Below are 18,307 nucleotides of genomic sequence, written 5' to 3'. Positions count from 1 at the left end.
ATTGTTGTGTTGTTGCTCTTATAGCTCAAAGCATTCAGTAAACCAGGGTTCCAAGGTGAATGTATAGATTTTACCAAAGAAATTTCGGATTTGACTTCATCATTCACGCCGTGTTCTTTTAAAGTTCTTCGGGGTTGGTAAGTATGCTTATGGAATGATTTCTGCTGTTGTTTACATAACTAAATTTCTTGTAAATTTACAGAGATTTAACTTTATATTTTGCGTATACAGTGAAATAAACATATTTAATCATTAGTCAACTGCTAATTTGCCTATATGATCTTTGCCCAGCTTGTATTACAAGCTACTGTGAAATAGAATGCTGATTAGCCAACTTTGGGAGCATTTTGGTGGGTTTTTTTTTCTCATTGTTATCTTAGATTATCTCCTAAATATTTTGAATGTGTATATTGTGTGTTTACTGTGTAGTATAATAGAATGCTATAAAAATTAGCATTTTTGTCCAGATAAGACATATTACTCCTAAATTTAAAAAAAAAAATTAAAAACTTTTTGTTTGTTTAAAGCATTTGTTGTCCCCATTTCACAGATGAGGATCCCTGATTCAGAGTTAGTTTCCCAAGGTTGCACACCAAATGTCAGACCCAGGATTGTTGGGCCTTTGTGTTTTGTTTTGTTTTTCTGTATTCTTCCAACTGTGGCAATATACTGGACCTTTCTCACATGTATATGAGACTGTATGTGATTCTCAATTTATAGTCTAACATATATTTGTATATATTTTTTTAACATCTTTATTGGAGTATAATTGCTTTACAATGGTGTGCTAGTTTCTGCTATATAACAAAGTGAATCAGTTATACATATGTTCCCATATCTCCTCCCTCTTGCGTCTCCCTCCCTCCCACCCTCCCTATCCCACCCCTCTAGGACATATATTCTATGTATCATTTTTTATTGTGGTACAATATGTATAACATGAAATTTATCATTTAGCCACTTTTTTTTTTTTTTTTTTTTTTTTTTTTTGTGGTACGTGGGCCTCTCACTGCTGTGGCCTCTCCCATTGCGGAGCACAGGCTCCGGACGCGCAGGCTCAGTGGCCATGGCCCACGGGCCCAGCCTCTCCGCGGCATGTGGGATCCTCCCAGACCGGGGCGCGAACCCGGTTCCCCTGCATCGGCAGGCGGACGCGCAACCACTGCGCCACCAGGGAAGCCCTAGCCACTTTTAAGTGTATGTATCTTTACAGTGGCATCTCTGTATGTCAAGTATCTACCTAATAACTCATCAAAGTCTCTTTTCTCCCTTCAAAATATCTTGGATTCATCCATTCTCCTCCATTTCTCTTGAACCGGTAGAGACAGGGGTCCTATCTTCCACTTGAGGAATTTCAGTCCCCTAATGAGCCACACTCCAGTGTCATCTCTTTGTTTTTTAATTAATTAATTAATTTTGGGGCTGCGTTGGGTCTTCCGTTGCTGTGTGCGGGCTTTCTCCAGTTGTGGCAAGCGGGGCTACTCTTCACCGTGGTGCGCGGGCTTCTCATTGCAGTGGCTTCTCTTGTTGCGGAGCACGGGCTCTAGGCACACGGGCTTCGGTAGTTATGGCACATGGACTTCAGTAGTTGTGCTCGTGGGCTCTAGAGCACAGGCTCAGTAGTTGTGGCGCAGGGGCTTCGTTGCTCCGCGGCATGTGGGATCGTCCCGGACCAGGGCTCGCACCCGTGTCCCCTGAATTGGCAGGCGGATTCTTAACCACTGCGCCACCAGGGAAGTCCTCCAGTGTCATCTTATTTCCAGTGTTTACCATAAACCAATCATAGCCCAGTTTTTTGTCCCAAAATCCAGCTTGATATTTTACTACTCTTCTTTAAATCCCAGTCATTCTCTAATACCAGTCAGATCAAGTTGAAACTCTTCCCTTTCCAGGATTTACTGTCAATGAGTCTCATTTTCCATATCCGTGCTCCATTCTATCCTGGTACTATCCTCCTTTCCTCCTGTCTTCGGGCATTTCCTCAGCTAGGTGTTTTCCTCCTTACCCTCTGTACCAGGGGTCAGCAGACTTTTTCTGCAAAGGGCCAGGTAGTAGATATTTTCAGTTTTGTGGGCCATACAGGCTCTGTCCCAGCTACTCAGCGCTGCCACTGTAGCACCAAAGCAGCCATAGGCAATACATAAATGAATGAGCATAGCTGTGTTCCAGTGAAACTCTGTTTATGGATGTTGAGATTTGAATTGTATGTAAGCTTCGCATATCACAAAACCTTCTTTTAATTTTTTTAAAACCATTTAAAAATGCAAAACTCAGTCGTAGCTTGTGAGCTGTTGGAAAACTGGCTATGAGGTGGATTTGGCCTACATGCTGTAGTGTGCTAACCCCCGCTCTGTATCAAAGGTGGTAGGTTTCAGGTAAATCTAGCAGATGTTATTTGGTTGGCCTACACACTATGTTTAAAAAGTTTTTTGTATCAATACTTAAGTTTAGAATATTTTTCAGAAGAACCTGGTTTTCACCTTCTCTTTAAAAATCAGAAGATTTGGAAACTCTGGGGAAACATTCACCTTTGGTGATAATTAGCTGGTGTTGAGTAGAGGCATATGTGCTCCCCAGTGTACCATAGGATATATGGCCAATTTTTTTTCATCTGGTACACTACTCATTTATATTACCTGCCTGACCTCCTGCAGGTACGTAAGTTCGTGAACCCTGCTTAATACTAACCTGCATATATGTTTTTAAGGTTCAGTCCATCCTCATTCCCTCTGTTAACCTTCTTGATTAACCCTAAATCAAAGTCTTTTCCCTTTCTGATTTCCTATAACTCTTACTACTTTGAACCTCTCTGTATCTGTTACTGTTTTTATTCTTACTTCCAAGAAGGATATGAAAGTTTTACAATGTGACAACACATAAAGTAGGACACGGTTAGTTAAATAGATTATCTGCAACTCTTTAGTGAGAAATATGTATAACAAGGGCCTGAAATAGTCTTGTTCCTAGTACTTGAGTTTTCTTCTCTAAGAAAAAAAGTATTTTGCAAGGTATAGTTTAAATTTTCTGATAAAAGGAAGCACTGAAGTTTTTTTGTTTTTCGGAGGGAAATGTTTTTGTCCTAGACACTGAAGTCTAGGATAAATTAGTCATGTGTGTTGCTTCATGTAGGAAATGTATGTTATTTACTTATAAATATATATATAATTTATACATAGTGTATACATATTTTTCAGTATAATGTGTGTGTGTGTGTGTATATATATATATATATATATATATATATATAATTTATATACACAGTTGTCCCTTGATATCTGTGAGGGATTGTTTCCAGGAGTCCCCACATATACCAAAATCCGTGGATGCTCAAGTCCCTTATATAAAGTGGATTACTACAGTTGGGCCTCTGTATCTGCAGGTAGGAAACCTGTAGATACAGAAGGCCAACTACATACAAAATGTACATTTTATTTACATATTTTATTTAGATTTATGTGTAATTTATTAAACTATAGTTTTAATAAAAGAATACAGGAACCATGGTGATTGTTTAAGTACCGGGGATGCTTCAGAGATGAGGATTTGCGCCCAGTTCACCACTATGTAATCTTAAGCAAATTGGACCATCTCTCTGAACCTGTTTCCTCCTCTGTAAATGTGGGCTAATAACAGTACTTACCTGAAAGGATTCTTTCTTTTTTTTTTTTAATTTATCTTGGGCTGTGTTGGGTCTTCGTTTCTGTGAGAGGGCTTTCTCTAGTTGTGGAGAGCGGGGGCCACTCTTCATCACGGTGCGCGGGCCTCTCACTGTCTCAGCCTCTTTTGTTGCGGAGCACAGGCTCCAGAGGCGCAGGCTCAGTAGTTGTGGCTCACGGGCCTAGTTGCTCCGCGGCACGTGGGATCTTCCCGGACCAGGGCTCGACCCCATGTCCCCTGCACTGGCAGGCAGATTCTCAACCACTGTGCCACCAGGGAAGCCCCTAAAGGATTCTTATAAGGACTAAATAAATAATGCACGTAAGGGCTTAGCTGCATGCCCAACACATTGAAAAACCTTTCAGAAATATTGGCTATAAAATGCTTATTACGTAGGAGACATGGCAGTAAATTTTGTCACTGTGGTATCTAAAGTTAACCTCATATAGCTAGAGCACAGTTCTGGTGATCTTAAAATATAGAGCTAGAACTTAAACACACCAAAGCTAAAGTAGTAACAGTCAATTAATTTCTCCCTTGTGTCCCTTCTTTCCAAAATGGCATGTCTTAGCCAAGCTTTTGATGAGTGCTATATTGAAGATAATTTGCTATGGAAGATTCTGAAGGGTTCATTTCTTTTTAAAAATCTCCACTTGCTATCAGCTATGTAGGTGACAGGTTTTAGATACTGTTGTGTGATTTTAGGAGTCTAGCTTCTACCTCAGCCTAGACTGAAAGCAAACTCATCATTAAATAAAGATACAAATTTTTGTTTTTCTCAAAAAGAATTTCTAATCGGTCAAAGTACTTAATAATTAATTTGATCTCAGGTTTTTATACTTGAAAGCACTGAATGAAGTTAATGTCTTTAGCTTACAGCAGATGTTTTATTTCAAATTTATTTAATAGTTGGGGGAATCTTGGGCAAATCACCTAACTTTTCTACCTCATAAGTAATGAGTACGCGGTGAAATAATGCATGCAGAGTACCTAGTCTGGCACATGGTAAGCAGTCAATAGGTGATAGTAGTAGCTTTTTTTTTTTTTTTTTTTTCCAAACCGACTCTGCGTATTTGCTTCTGACCAGCACCAGCAGTTTTATGTCCTACTCCTACCCTGGCTCTCACTGCATGATGACGAGTCAGACTGCCAACTGATGCACTTTTGCTGCTTGTTTTTTCAGCTGGCTCCTGTATTACCAAGAGGACATTTCTAATCATCAGTGTGTGTTAGAAGAAGGGCTGTATGCTGACCTTACTTCCTGTGGCTGCCCGACATCTAGAGTCAAATCCCTCAAGCCCATTGACTATGTAAGTACTTCGCTGATGCATATTTATAAGACTTCTTCTTGTCCAGTTTAATTACCGTGAGTGATAACATGAAGTTGGAAGAAATAATACGGGGGAAAATATAAAAATTTAAGTAACTTGCTTGAAGATTGTAAAATTGAGATTCACTCAAGAAATCCAACTAATGAACGATTGATTTTTGTGTGTGTGTGTGTGCCGCACCGCACAGCTCGTGGGATCTTAGTTCCCTGACCAGGGATTGAGCCCTGGCCCTCGGCAGTGAAAGCCTGAGTCCTAACTACTGGACAACCAGGGAATTCCCAAGATTGGTATTTTTCTTCTTTCTTTGTTTTCTTTTTTTTTTTTATCAGAATGCAAAATTTAGGAAGTAGAGTAATATAGCCCTGAGCGTAAATGAATTCTTTAACGACTTTGGGTGACATTGACAAAGGTACTTAGTTTCCTCATCTATAAAAGGTAGTAGTACTTTGTAAGGCCACTGGGATATTAAATGTGATGGTGCTTGTAAAATGCCTAGCACATGGTGAGCACTCAATAAGTATTAGCTATTAGTATCGTGGCTGTAATTGATAGAGCTGCTTAATAAAAATAATAACCTGATCATTTTATTATTCTGCTAGATAAGTCACATGACAGCTTGTCTGCTGCTTAGGTTTGCAATGTTACTTTAAGTCATGGAACACCATTGGTATTGATTTCAAACCTTGTTTTGGGGGAGCTAGGGCTTTCCTGCCTAGAGTGTGCAGAGTTATCTGGGTCACCTTGGAGGCTTACATGTATAGAGTAAGTAATTTCTCCTTTCTATCATATTTACTCAGAATTTTAAGTGTGAGAAAAATAGGATAGCTATTCTGGGACATTCATCCCGGGTTCCTAGTTAGTAGTGTCTTTGCAGAGGAAGTAGTAAGGATCTGGAATATTTTTAAGATGTCTAGTTATGATGATTCCCTAGGAGCATTTGGTCAAAGCCGAGATTTACACAATGATGACTAGAAGCCCTACATGGTGACAGGAGTGACGCAGTCAGATCTTTCAACCAGAGCTGACTCCAGGAGTGATGATCATACTCAGGATCTTCGATCCCAACCTCAGCAATGTAGTCTTTTTTTTTTCTTTTTTTTAAGATTTATTATTTATTTATTTATTTTTAATTTTTTAAATTTTTGGCTGCATCAGGTCTTAGTTGCGGCAGGCGGGCTCTTTGTTGCGGCACACAGGCTTCTCTCTAGTTGTGGCGCGCAGGCTCCAGAGCTCGTGGGCTCTGTAGTTTGCGGCACGTGGGCTCTCTAGTTGAGGCGCATGAGCTCAGTAGCTGTGGCTCATGGGCTTAGTTGCCCCGCGGCATGTGGGATCTTAGTTCCCTGACTAGGGATCGAACCCGTGTCCCCTGCATTGTAAGGTGGATTCCTTACCACTGGACCACCAGCGAAGTCCAGCAATGTAGTCTTATTTCAAGGCATTCCTGGAGAGAGTATTCTTGGTATCAGGGTAAGAATAGAGTCTTGGCTGAGGAACAAGAATAAAAATAGAGCCTCGGTCTCTCTTAGTGGCCTTTAGACACTAACTTGGAAAGACTAAGTGGCTACTGATGCTTCCTGTCTATTGGAGGAAAACTGGATTTAAAAAAATTTTTAAAAGGATGTGTTTTGGTCAGTCTCTCCAAGTATTGATAAGGCTGAAAAAGGCATGGGAAAGTAGTCTGCATTTACTGGGAAGGGAACTTTTTAGCAGTTTTTAGTAGTCAAACTAGCAGACAGATACTTAGATGCTCCAAATGAATGGTATTACTATTTTTGTTTGAGGAGTTACATTTCTTCCACATTCATGAAGTCAAAAATAAATAATTAAAATTAGGAGTAAAAATACAGACAGAGAAAAGAAACATCTCTACATAAGTTGAACTATGCAGTTGCATGTCCCTGGTTTGGTCCTGTGGAATCCAGGCAGTATAGATGAAGGTGCCTCTTGGAAAGGATTTGAGAGCTATAGCCTTTTCACTTCAAGAACTGATTAGAGTGTATTCAGTTTATGTAAGGAGAGCATATAAGTTTTCTTAATGCCTTTACCAGATATGTTTTGAATCTCTGAAAGGTCTTTGTTGAAGCCATGTTTAGGCAGTAGTTTTGGTGGTGAAATGGAAGGAATATGAGGTGACGTTGGGCATCCCAGTAAAGGTCTGCAAACTGACCAGGAGGCAGCCTCAACAGGTAACATTTCCTTGGTGAAGTCAACCATGCTTCACCCTGGTGGCCCTGAAACCCTGAGTTGATCAGACCTAGGAGATTGATAGGTAAACCAGAAGGCCAACCTGGTAATTTGTAATAGGTGGATTCTAGTGACTAGAATACTTGAGAATTCTGTCCTGGGCATTTTTCTGCCTCTCTGGAAGAACCCAGGAAATGGAATTAGTCATCAGACATTTTAAGATTTGGATAAAATTAGGTAGATGTCTTGAGTAGTTTACCTAGGCTAATATTCCCCACAAAAGAGACTCTACCACCCCACCTCTCCAGTTGTTTGCATTCTCCAGATTCTGTGTCTCCTTTCCTTGGAAAATTCTAGACACACTGTATCTATCCTGCTTCTCTGATTACTTTCACAGCCCCTGTCCCCCTACTGTGTTCCTACTTAGGAATTGATAAGCCTTTTTCTATAGATTGGTTAATACTACTGCCTATGCCACAATCCAGTGTGATTCTGGATTCCTTGTGGGAAATGTTACGTCCAGTTGAGTTAACTTTACATATATATGAGCTAAATTTTTGATTTTTGCTTTCATTAGTTAAAACTGCAGAATTATGAGGGTGTTGCTTGTAGTTGGCATTCCCAGACATGCTCTGGCTTTTTGTGCTAAAGTGTCATAATGGTATAATATTGAGGAATCCTAACACTTCATCTTCATACAAGATCCGTATGTCTTGCAAATGACAGTTGGCTCCAGGCTGATTTCTATCTGTGCAGACATATGTTACATTCTAGAGGTCCATGGATGCATAATTTGCAGTCATTTTACAGTGAAAGGAGCTGCGAGCATAGTTTACAGTTCTGCTTTTCACTAGTGTGACCTTGTACAAATCACCTAATTTATTTTGACCTCAGTTAACTCATCTGTAAAGAAACTGTTAGAACAGGTATTTTTACATCTTTGACAGCCTCCACTTCAACAGAATAAGTATCCTGGGCATATTTCTAATTGGACATGAAAAGCAATGTGTCCAGTCTTAGGCCTCACATGGTCTGAGGGAGTAAGATGATATGTTAGCTTTCAATAAGGTTATGCCAAATAACAGTCCCCAAAACAGTTGGTGAGAGGCTAGAGGTGGGTGGGGAACATTAAGTAAAATGTTTTAAGCATTGGTCTAGTAGTATGTGGGGTAACCTGCTTTTGTTGCATTTCCATGGGAGCAGCAGTTTTCTCATTACTTCTTTAGTGTCTCCATGGTGGCTTGGCATGGAAGTTGGCCTCCTTTGAAGTATAATCCAATCCTGGTAGCTATATGTAGGCAAAGCAAAAGAAACATTGTAACAAGAGGTTGTAGAAAAAGTTCACATGAAATTTATGACTGTGATGACACAAATGATCTTAAAAGGTAGAATAAGAATTGGCGAGACAGTAATTCATTCTGTGCAAGAGTAATGAATAAGGGAGGGGTACAGCTATAAATAGACGATGACTGTAAATCCAGCCACAGATGAAAGGAAGCAATGACTTTATAAAGTGTAGAGGAGTTTGGTTACTATTAAATTTTCAGATGAACTCATATATAGTTAACAGTAGTAACTACTGGGTACATTTTGAATGTGAAGGCCAACAAAAACCTACAGTAAACATCATACTTCCACGTGAGATATCTGAAGCATTTCCTTTAAATTCAGGAAGAAGACAATGGTCTCTACTATCACCACTTGTATTCAACATTATTTTGGAGCCCTAGGCACTTTAATAAGATTAAAACCAAAAAAGGTATAAAGGAAGAAACAAAATTGTCAAGAATATCCACAGACAAGTTATTAGGATTAATATGAAATCTTTAAAAGTTGCCAGTTACAAGATAAATAGCAATTAAAATATAGGCTACTTAGAAATAAATTTAACATAATGCAAGTAAGTTCTTTATGAGGAAAATTGTAAAAACTTTCTTGAAGGACATAAAAGATGGAGAGAGATTTTATAGATGAAAAGACTCAATATTGTAAATATTTTGGTCTTCCCCAAATTAATAAAATTTCAGGCAGAATGCTTACAGAATCCTTTTGTCTTTTGCAGGGGTGGTGGTAAAACATGACGAGCTCCTTCTAAAATTAATTTGGCAAAGATAGGGGTTCAAAATAGCCAAGATTATTTTTAAGAACAATAGGCAGGATCACTTGTCTTACCAAATAGAGATATTGCATTATTCATCAGTAATAATTAAGGTAGTGAGTATTGGTGCAAGGAGAGACCAATAGAAGAGTGGGATAGGAGAGCATAGAAACTGACCTACATGAATAATGGAATTTGGAAGGTGACAGAAATAGCATTTCAGTGGGGCTATTATGAAAGACGGTTGGCCCTTTACATGGAAGAAGATACCATTTGAATCTTGCTTTATTCCAAACACCAAAAATAAACTCCAGATGGATTAATGGCAACCTAAATGTGAAAAACAAACCTGAATGAAATGTACAGTGCCGGGCATATAGTTAGTAATTACATAATATCTTTGCAAGGTGACAGATGACAACTCGACTTCACGGTGATTGTTTTGAAATGTATAGAAATATTGAACCACTATATTGTGCACCAGGAACTAACATGGTGTTGTAGGTCAATTGTACTTCAAAAACAGACAGACAAACTCATAGAAAAAGAGGTCAAAAAAAAAAAAAGAAAGAGAGATCAGATTTGTGGTTAACGGGGTGGGGGGTGGCGGAGGGGGAATTGGATGTCAGTTAGTCAAAAGATACAGACTTCTAGTTATAAGATAAATAAATACTAAAGATGTAATTTGTAATATAAATAGAATTAACACTGCTGTATGTTATATATGAAAGTTGTTAAGAAAGTAAATCCTAAGAGTTCTCATCACAAGGAAAAACAATTTTTTCTAATTTTATTTTGTATCTATATGAGATGACAAGTGCTCACTAAACTTACTGTGGTCCTCATTTCACAATGTATGTAGGTCAAATCATTGTGCTGTACACCTTAAACATGTACAGTGCTGTATGTCAGTTATGTCTCAATAAAACTGGAAGAAGAAAACAGAAGAAAATATGGAAAACAATGCTAATGATATTGGAGTAGGATGGATTTAAATGCAAAACATACAAGTCAGTAATAAAAGGCAAGTGTATCAGTTTCCTGTTGCTGCTGTAACAAGTTACCACAAATTTAGTGCTGAAAACAACAGAAATGATCTTACAGTTCTGGAGGTCAGAAGTCTAAAATAGGTCTTACTGGGGTAAAATACCTTCTGGGAGACACTAGGGGCGAATCTGTTTCTTTACCTTTTCCAGCTTCTAGAGGTCCCCAGCATTCCTTGGCTCATGGCCCTCTTCCATCTTCAAAGTTTATCACTTCACCTTCTGTTCTCTGTCCTCTGTCTCTGACCCTCTTATAAGGACCTATGTGATTATATTAGGTCTATCTGGATAATCCAGACAAATATCCCCATCTCTAGATTCTTAACTCTTAATCACATTTGCAAAGTCCCTTCCACTATATCAGCTAACATATTCATTGGTTCCAGGATTAGGATGTAGACCTCTTTTTGGATGGTGGTGGGGGAACATTAATTATTGAGCCTACCACAGCAAGCCACAGACTGGAGAGTATATTTTCAGCCCTTATAAGCTACAAAGGTTTAATGTATAGAATATAAAAAGAACTCTTTCAAATCAATTGAAAAAAAAAAAGAAAAACCTATTTTAAAAATCAGCAGAGACTATGAATAGCCAGTTCATAAATGTGAGAAAATGGCTAAGGACATACAAAGGATGTTAAACCTCACTAGTGATCCAGGAAATGCAAATTATCAATAAAATAGTAATCAGGTAGCATTACCTTACTTTAGATACAAACATTGGAAGATCTGACAACACCAAAGTTTAGTTTAGTGGCAGAGAAGTGGGATTATTCGTACAAAGCTAGTGGAAGGAGTATCAGTTGCTATGAGGGAAAATATAAGGATGTTTGTTGCAGCATTGATGGATGAAACAAACTATAGTACAGCACAGTCATAAAAGGAAATATAATATATTAAGTGAGGTTCATGTGTTACTAAGGATGTTACAGTAAGATATATTTCTGTGAAATTTAAAAACAGGATGTATAAAGATTCACAACTTCAGCATAGTGGTTACTTCTAGGGAGGGGGAAAAATTAAAATTCCTCTGTACATGTTATGTTTTTACTTGTTTATACAATTTGATATAAATATAGTAAAATTACTTCTGGGTGCTGGATACCTGATCGTCTAGATATTATTTATTCTTTTTGAAATGTATTATAACTTTTTTTTTAAAGGAAGAAGTCCAGTTAGAAAGGTAAGCCTGTGATGAAACTGATTTTCTAAGCCAAGTGAAAGAGGCTTTTATGAGGGGCATTATAGTTCCCTGGAGAAGAGTTTGGTTTGAGAGTCTGACAGACCATTGCTTGTTAGCTGAGTGACCCTGGGCATGTTTCTGACCACTCTATGCCTCAACTTTCTCGTCGAATAAAATGAGGATTAAATGTGCTAGTGCATGTGAAGCCTTTAGCACATGAAAACACTCAATAATAGTATAATAGCTCATAGACAAGAATTAATATTTGTTGTGCAACATCAAGATTTGATAAGACTGAAAGTATTTATGTGATTTTGTTTTAAATGGGCCAAACTTAGAAGATTCCGGATTAGAGTCTCATTAGAGATTTATGAGCCTTCTCTTAAATTTTCATCACTGCAGATATGTTTTTGCCAGCTCACTTTTTGGTTTTTCTCTGGATTGGAATGGTATTTGAGGTGTACATTATGGTTACTTTCCTTGAATTCAGTCTAGTTGTTCTTAGTTTTTTAGCCATGGTTCACTTGGCAAAGATTAGGGTGAAGTGATATTGTTGGGCTGTACAGATATGGCTGTTCTTAGTGGCTGTTTGCTAGATATTTTTAAAATAAAATAACATGTTATATTTAGAGTCTAACCAACTAACATAATCCTAAGGTAATATCAACACCTTTTCCATACTAGCAGTGATTTGAAACTCAAAGAACTATACAGTGCTAATGTACAAGTCAGTATGGTTGTGGGGTTTTTTGTATGTAAAGAAATGAGCATGTTTATTGCCCAAAGGGAAAGAGCCAGGAAAAAGTGGAAGGTGGAAATGTCAGAGACAGATGATATGGGACAAAAGAATTCCCCTGGACTTGGCAACTGGAAATACCTGGAAGAGTGAAGATCTGGTTAAGGCAGATAAGGATGTAAAGTGCTGAAAGGCAGTAGAGATGATAGCTGACTTTGTTACTCCAGATGAGGCTGCAAAGCCCTTTGGAGATCAGAACGTGAAGGGCTTTGTATACCATGAAAGGAAGTTTTGGACACTTCCTGTTAGAGATCAGAGCTCAAGAGCTTCCTTCCATCTCAGCGTTTGAACTTGTTTAAGTATCCCAGGCACTTGGCAAATTATCTGGCATGCAAGAAAAATTCAGAAATGTTTGCTAAATTGAATCATTTCTTCTTTCTTCTAAGAAATGAGAAGTAAGGCAAAATTTTATCAGATGCTTTGTTTTTAGTATTAATAGTCAATAAACTGTCCAGGTAATTTTCACCTCTGTTCTCACTTCCAGAATGGCCTCTTTTTCTCCAATAAATGTGGTCTTTGAACAGGATGTTCCCTTTCATTATGTTTTTGTCAGAGGTCTCTCTCCCACCCCCGCCAACTCCCCCCTTTTAGTCTAACACAGACTCTAACTAGAGATATTCTGTGTGATTACACAAACCATGCTTCTAGGACCCCAACATATTTCCATTTCAAAAATCTTTTGACTATGTGCTTTCAAGTTATAGTTTATGTACTCCCTGGAGTGAAAGATTGAAGTCTTGGTCTCATGTTGACACTGAGCTAACCAATATAATTCAATATTTGCTTCGTCTTTAAAATTAGGAAAAGACCATTTGACAGACTTCATTCCACCTCAAAGACTTGCTATATGGATAAAAAAATAATGAAAAAATGTATAAAGTATGTATATTCTCTTTACCATCTTGCAAACTCATGCAATTGATGATTAGGGAAACTACTTCACCCCCATTGTTAAATACTATTCAAACTCATATTCAAGTCTGTATAGTTTTAAGAAATGTCAAAAATTAGATTTAAACATTTTATCCAATATATATTGAAGATGTGTTGATATAAATGTAATCCTTCTAGCAGAGTACCTGTACCCAGGTCTCAGAGCTTCAAATTTAGATGGTGGACACACTTGTTAAGTTGATGGGATAGGTAAGAATGGGGTCATAGATATTAACCAGATGAGCAAGATGAAGTCAACTGCTTCAGATAATGTCACACATGCCAATCAGAAATATTCTACATGATAAAATTACTTAGAACATTTTAGAACTATAGTGGAGGGGTTAAGAACACAGCCTCTGAGGCCATTTTGTCTAGCTTCAAATGCCAGCTCTTTTATTTACTGTATGTGACCTGTGCCCTCATTCTTCATCTGTAAAGTGGGCATAATAATGGTACCCATGTCAAAGGAAAGTTGCATGGATTAAAGGAGTGAATACAGTTCTACAATTCCTAACATGAATGTATTTTGGGATTTGGAATTTTTCACATTTTAAACAGTAATATGGTTCATAGATAGCATATAAGACAATAACCCCAGAAAGGTTCTGGGCAACACCCCATAATTAAACACATTTCTGTTGTTGTAGCAAAATATAATCATGGCTACACAAGTTGGATAAATATTATAAATAGTTTTCTACTTATTCAGATCAGATTTTGTTGCCAAATGAATTAGGTTAAAAAAATTGGGATATATATATATATATGTATATATACACATATGTATATATACATATATATATTCATCCATCCGTCCACTCACAATCCCTTCTATATAGTTTGTGTGTGTGTGTATGTATATATGATGCCCAGCACATATTAAGTGTCATGTATGTTAGTTATTACTATTATTGTCATTTAAAATATTATTTTAGTTGATGGAGTGATACGTTTTCTTTTCATTTATACAGTTTAAGTATTCTTTTCCTTTCTTAACCACATCCTCCTTTTAGAAGCTGTATCCTCTTTGCATGGCTTAGACTTCACCCGGCAGGAATGTCCTGTCCCTGCTGACACCTAAGAAGAGCCTGTGGCCCCAAATGGTTGGCTGTCTTCTAAGTTAGCATGGACTGAGGCCAAGAGATTTGTAGAGGTCAAATTGTAATTAAATTCTGGTGGTTTCTGTTGTCCTTGGAAAGTTCAGATTACTCTGTCATCTTCAGTTTTAAAGACTTAATAGTTTATATATACTCTTCCTACTTTCATATTTGGAAAATGTATCAGAAAAATAAGATTTTAACATAGTTCTTCAGTGCTCTTTATTTCTGAATGATTGCCTTCCTAACCTTCCTAATCTTTAGGTACATTTATAAATCGAGTACATTTATAAACTTAAGTACAGTTGACCATTGAACAACACAGGGGTTTAGGGGTGCTAACCTCCCCATCTCCACCCCCTATAGGCAGTGGAAAATCTACGTACTGCTATTTCTGCCTCAAGACAAAGGAATTGATAAATGTCTCACCCAAGGGCAGGAAGGTGAAACAATTCGGATAGAATCAGGACTCGAACCCAGTTCTTTTGATTCCATATATTGTGATCTCTAATGAACACAAACTTTCCCCAACACTTAGTTAATTTAAAGAACTGTAAAATGAAAATACAGATACTACATTTATTGGAAATTATTGGAAAATTGGAAATTTTTTTATCCACGTTCAGGTGGATCTGCACAGTTCCAAACCCATGTTGTTCAAGGATCAACTGTGTATTTATAAATTAAGACCATTTAAGTAAAAATAATTTAAATAGAGAAAAGTCAAGTTAAATATATATATCAAACCTCTAAAGAGGGAATGACTTTAAGCTTAGAAACAATAGATGTTCGCAAATGAAAAGTTTGATAGATGGGACCACATGATGATATCTCGTTGTTGTTAATGGAAAGGAGGGAAGTTTGTCCATGCCTGTTAGTCATATTTCCTCCTTGGTTAATGCTGTTGGTTTGTGTTCTTTGCCCATTTATGTATTGGGTCTCTTGGAGGATCCTTACTGATTTATGTAAACTCGTAAAAATATCCTCAGTCATTTTCTGCAGTTTTTTTTCTCAATCTTCCTGCATGATCATTTTTAAAACAATTTTTGAGATCCCCTCCATCAGATTTTGCATTGTTATCGTAAGATAAATTTCTAGGTATAGAATTGCTAGATTGTCTTTGAAATGGGGAGTGAATTTGATGCAATTTGAGTGATAATGGTAGTCTTTTAAAAAATGCCTTTGAAAAAAATAAAATAAAATAAAAAACGCCTTTGTGGACATTCCACAAAAGGAAGATGAAAAATGTACACAGGACCTATTTTCTTAGAATATCACTTAGCATTTAAATTATATCCTCACGTAAGATTTTAATTTTTCCCTGTGAAATATAAAACAGTTACCTCATGTCAGCATTAAATGCCTGTAATGCAAGTGCCACTCTTACCACAGCAAACTCTTTACTGAGGAGAGTGTTGCTGATGGTTGATCATGAGCCCAACCCAGGCTCCTTGCCTGTCTGCCCTTCCTTACTAATTAGTAACCCAACAAGTAGAGGTAAGCTGAAATGCTTTTTCATTAGCTTAAGGGTGAGAAGGTTGGGAGAAGTCCAGCAATAAAGTCAGGGGCTTATCTGTGGATTTTGACTGTCCATTAATTTTCGGTCACCAGTTTTAGTGGGTAATTTATTTTTTTATTTTATTTATTTTTTTGTGGTTTTTTTTTTTTTTTTTTTTTTTTTTTTTGCGATACGCGGGCCTCTCACCGTTGTGGCCTCTCCCGTTGCGGAGCACAGGCTCCGGATGCGCAGGCTCAGCGGCCATGGCTCACGGGCCCAGCCGCTCCGCGGCATGTGGGATCCTCCCGGACCGGGGCACGAACCCGTGTCCCCTGCATCGGCAGGTGGACTCTCAACCACTGCGCCACCAGGGAAGCCCTTAGTGGGTAATTTAGAGCCTGCTATTGGCTGCATTTCTAAACTACTGCTGTTCTGGACCCTCCTATAAGGACATTTCTTCTATAAATTGTTGGGATGCTTCCAATTTTTATTTTGCAGGTAGCAGAAGAGAAGCCTGATCTTGTCTGCAGTCACTCAGGAACTCAGTGACTTGAGATGAATTTCCATTCCTGACCCAGTTTATGTTGTTTACTGAAGGAAAATCAGTGCTCCCGGGCAGTTTTTTTTATGCTTAGCTTATTGTCTCACTGAACACAGTGACGCTTACCTTCTTTTCCAGCATCCTCTAACTCCTCAATCTGCACTGTCTGATACCATAGCACTAGCCACATGTAGTTTTTTGAATTAAAATTAAATAAAACAAATTCACTTTGGTCACACAAGCCACATTTCAAATGCTCAATGGCCACGTATGGCTAGTAGCTACCATACTGAAGATACAGATATACAATATTGCTAACATTGCAGAAAGTTCCATTGGACAGTGCTTCACACCTTCCGTGATCCACAGGCAACCTTTGCCACAGAACATAAAGAGAAATTTACAACATGTTTTACCTATTTTAGAAACCTGGAAATTTCTCGGTATCCTTTCTCTATCTTTCCTTGTATTTCAGAGGAAGCATATTTCATCCTTTTCAAAGCGATCCTTTTCCTCATGGACTGATTCCAGTCAGGGGTTCTGAACTGATGGGACAGTGGATTGGACCTCCACCTTCTTCCCTAGAACCACCCCTCTTGTCTTGCGTCATTCAGATTCTTCCCATTACGTTGCTACCTTCCACTGTGCCTGCCACGTGGACCAGCCGCTGATTTTCCTCCTCTTTACCAAACTTCTCTAAAAAATAGCCTGTATGCCCTGTCTACAATCTCTTCCCGCTTATTCCTCAGCCCTTGCAGCCTAGATTCTGCCCCTCATCTCCTGCATGTGGCTCAGTGAGCTCTCTCATTGGTTACCAGCTGCCCCCTGATCGCCAAACCCAAGCAGCCTCGTTGCAGTCACCCTCTTCCTCGACATTGCAAAAGTATTTGATACTCTGGCCAACTCTTCCTTATAATTTTCTTTCTCCTTTACTTCTGTGATATGTCCTCTTTTGTCTCCTCTCTCCTAGTTCATTGTTCAGTCACCTCCACAGACCTGCCTTTCATCACCACCCCCTTCGTTTGTCAGTGCAGTTCTGTCCTCCTGTCATTTCCATTTTCTTACCCATAACTGGCTCCAGTTATTACCCAGATTCTGAGAGTTCCCAAATTATCATCCCTATATTCGATCTTCTCCCTGAACTCCAGATCAGAAGGTCCAGTGTTCATTGGACATTTCTGTTAGGATTATCCTGCCTCTATCTCAACCTTCAGACCTCCAGTTCTCAATATAAGTTCTTAGCTGCGGGGCATATTTCCTCTCCAGATTTTCTTATAATTAGTGTTGACTCTTGAACAACATGGGGGTTAGGGGTGCCGACCCTCCGCACAGTTGAAAATCGGCGTGTGCCTTTACTGGTGGCCCTCCATTTCCGTGGTTCCACATCCAAGGATTCAACCAACCTCAGACTGTGTAGTACGTATTTATTGAAAAAAAATCCCTGTACAATTGGATCCGTGCAGTTCAAACCCTTGTTGTTCACGGGTTGACTGTGTACCACCGTGACCCCAGCCACACTCTCACACATGTTTTTTCTCACTTTCTCATTCTATCTGTTTGTCTCACTTGGTGTCTCTCATCACTGCAATAGTTTTTCTGGCCATCCCTTGGTCACCAATCCTAACCTTCCAACCCGCGCCCCCCCACCCCCCGTCCTGTTTTAGGTCTGACTGTTCTTTGGCCTGGAGGATTCTTCCCCTGTACTGATACTTGCATTCTTTCTTTTCTTCACTCATGTTGTTGCCAGATAAGTTTTCTGAAGTCCATTTAAAGAAAAATATATGCAAACACATTTATACATGCAAACATAGGCATAATAATTACCAATTTAAATTTTTGAATAAATATTTCCATGGTTCAAAAATCCAAAAGGGGGGCTTCCCTGGTGGCGCAGTGGTTGAGAGTCCGCCTGCCGATGCAGGGGACACGGGTTCGTGCCCCAGT

The 18,307-nt window shown here is 38.6% G+C and overlaps 2 protein-coding genes across 5 annotated transcripts in view; one reads left to right on the top strand and one right to left on the bottom strand.

Moving 5' to 3' along the window:
• Positions 1-18,307, top strand: part of CRYBG3 (crystallin beta-gamma domain containing 3) — an 83,025-nt gene that overhangs the window by 46,667 nt on the left and 18,051 nt on the right. For all 4 annotated transcript variants that reach the window (XR_008617809.1, XM_028494200.2, XM_024120026.2 and 1 more), the window contains exons 14-15: positions 25-137; positions 4,841-4,967. Coding sequence is in view for 3 of the 4 variants with exons in the window: in XM_028494200.2 (XP_028350001.1) it covers positions 25-137; positions 4,841-4,967 (240 nt within the window). In the remaining variant the exon portion in view is untranslated. The remainder of the gene's footprint in view (positions 1-24; positions 138-4,840; positions 4,968-18,307) is intronic.
• The window catches only part of RIOX2 (ribosomal oxygenase 2), a 55,316-nt gene continuing 45,278 nt past the window's right edge, over positions 8,270-18,307 (bottom strand). The window contains exon 13 of the transcript XR_003681343.1: positions 8,270-8,460. The gene's annotated coding sequence lies outside the window, so the exon portion shown is untranslated. The remainder of the gene's footprint in view (positions 8,461-18,307) is intronic.

This window comes from Physeter macrocephalus, chromosome 1 (assembly GCF_002837175.3).
Source record: "Physeter macrocephalus isolate SW-GA chromosome 1, ASM283717v5, whole genome shotgun sequence".
NCBI lineage: Eukaryota > Metazoa > Chordata > Mammalia > Artiodactyla > Physeteridae > Physeter > Physeter macrocephalus.
The sequence above is the reverse complement of the archived record's forward strand: the minus strand, read 5'-3'. Positions and strand labels throughout refer to the sequence as shown.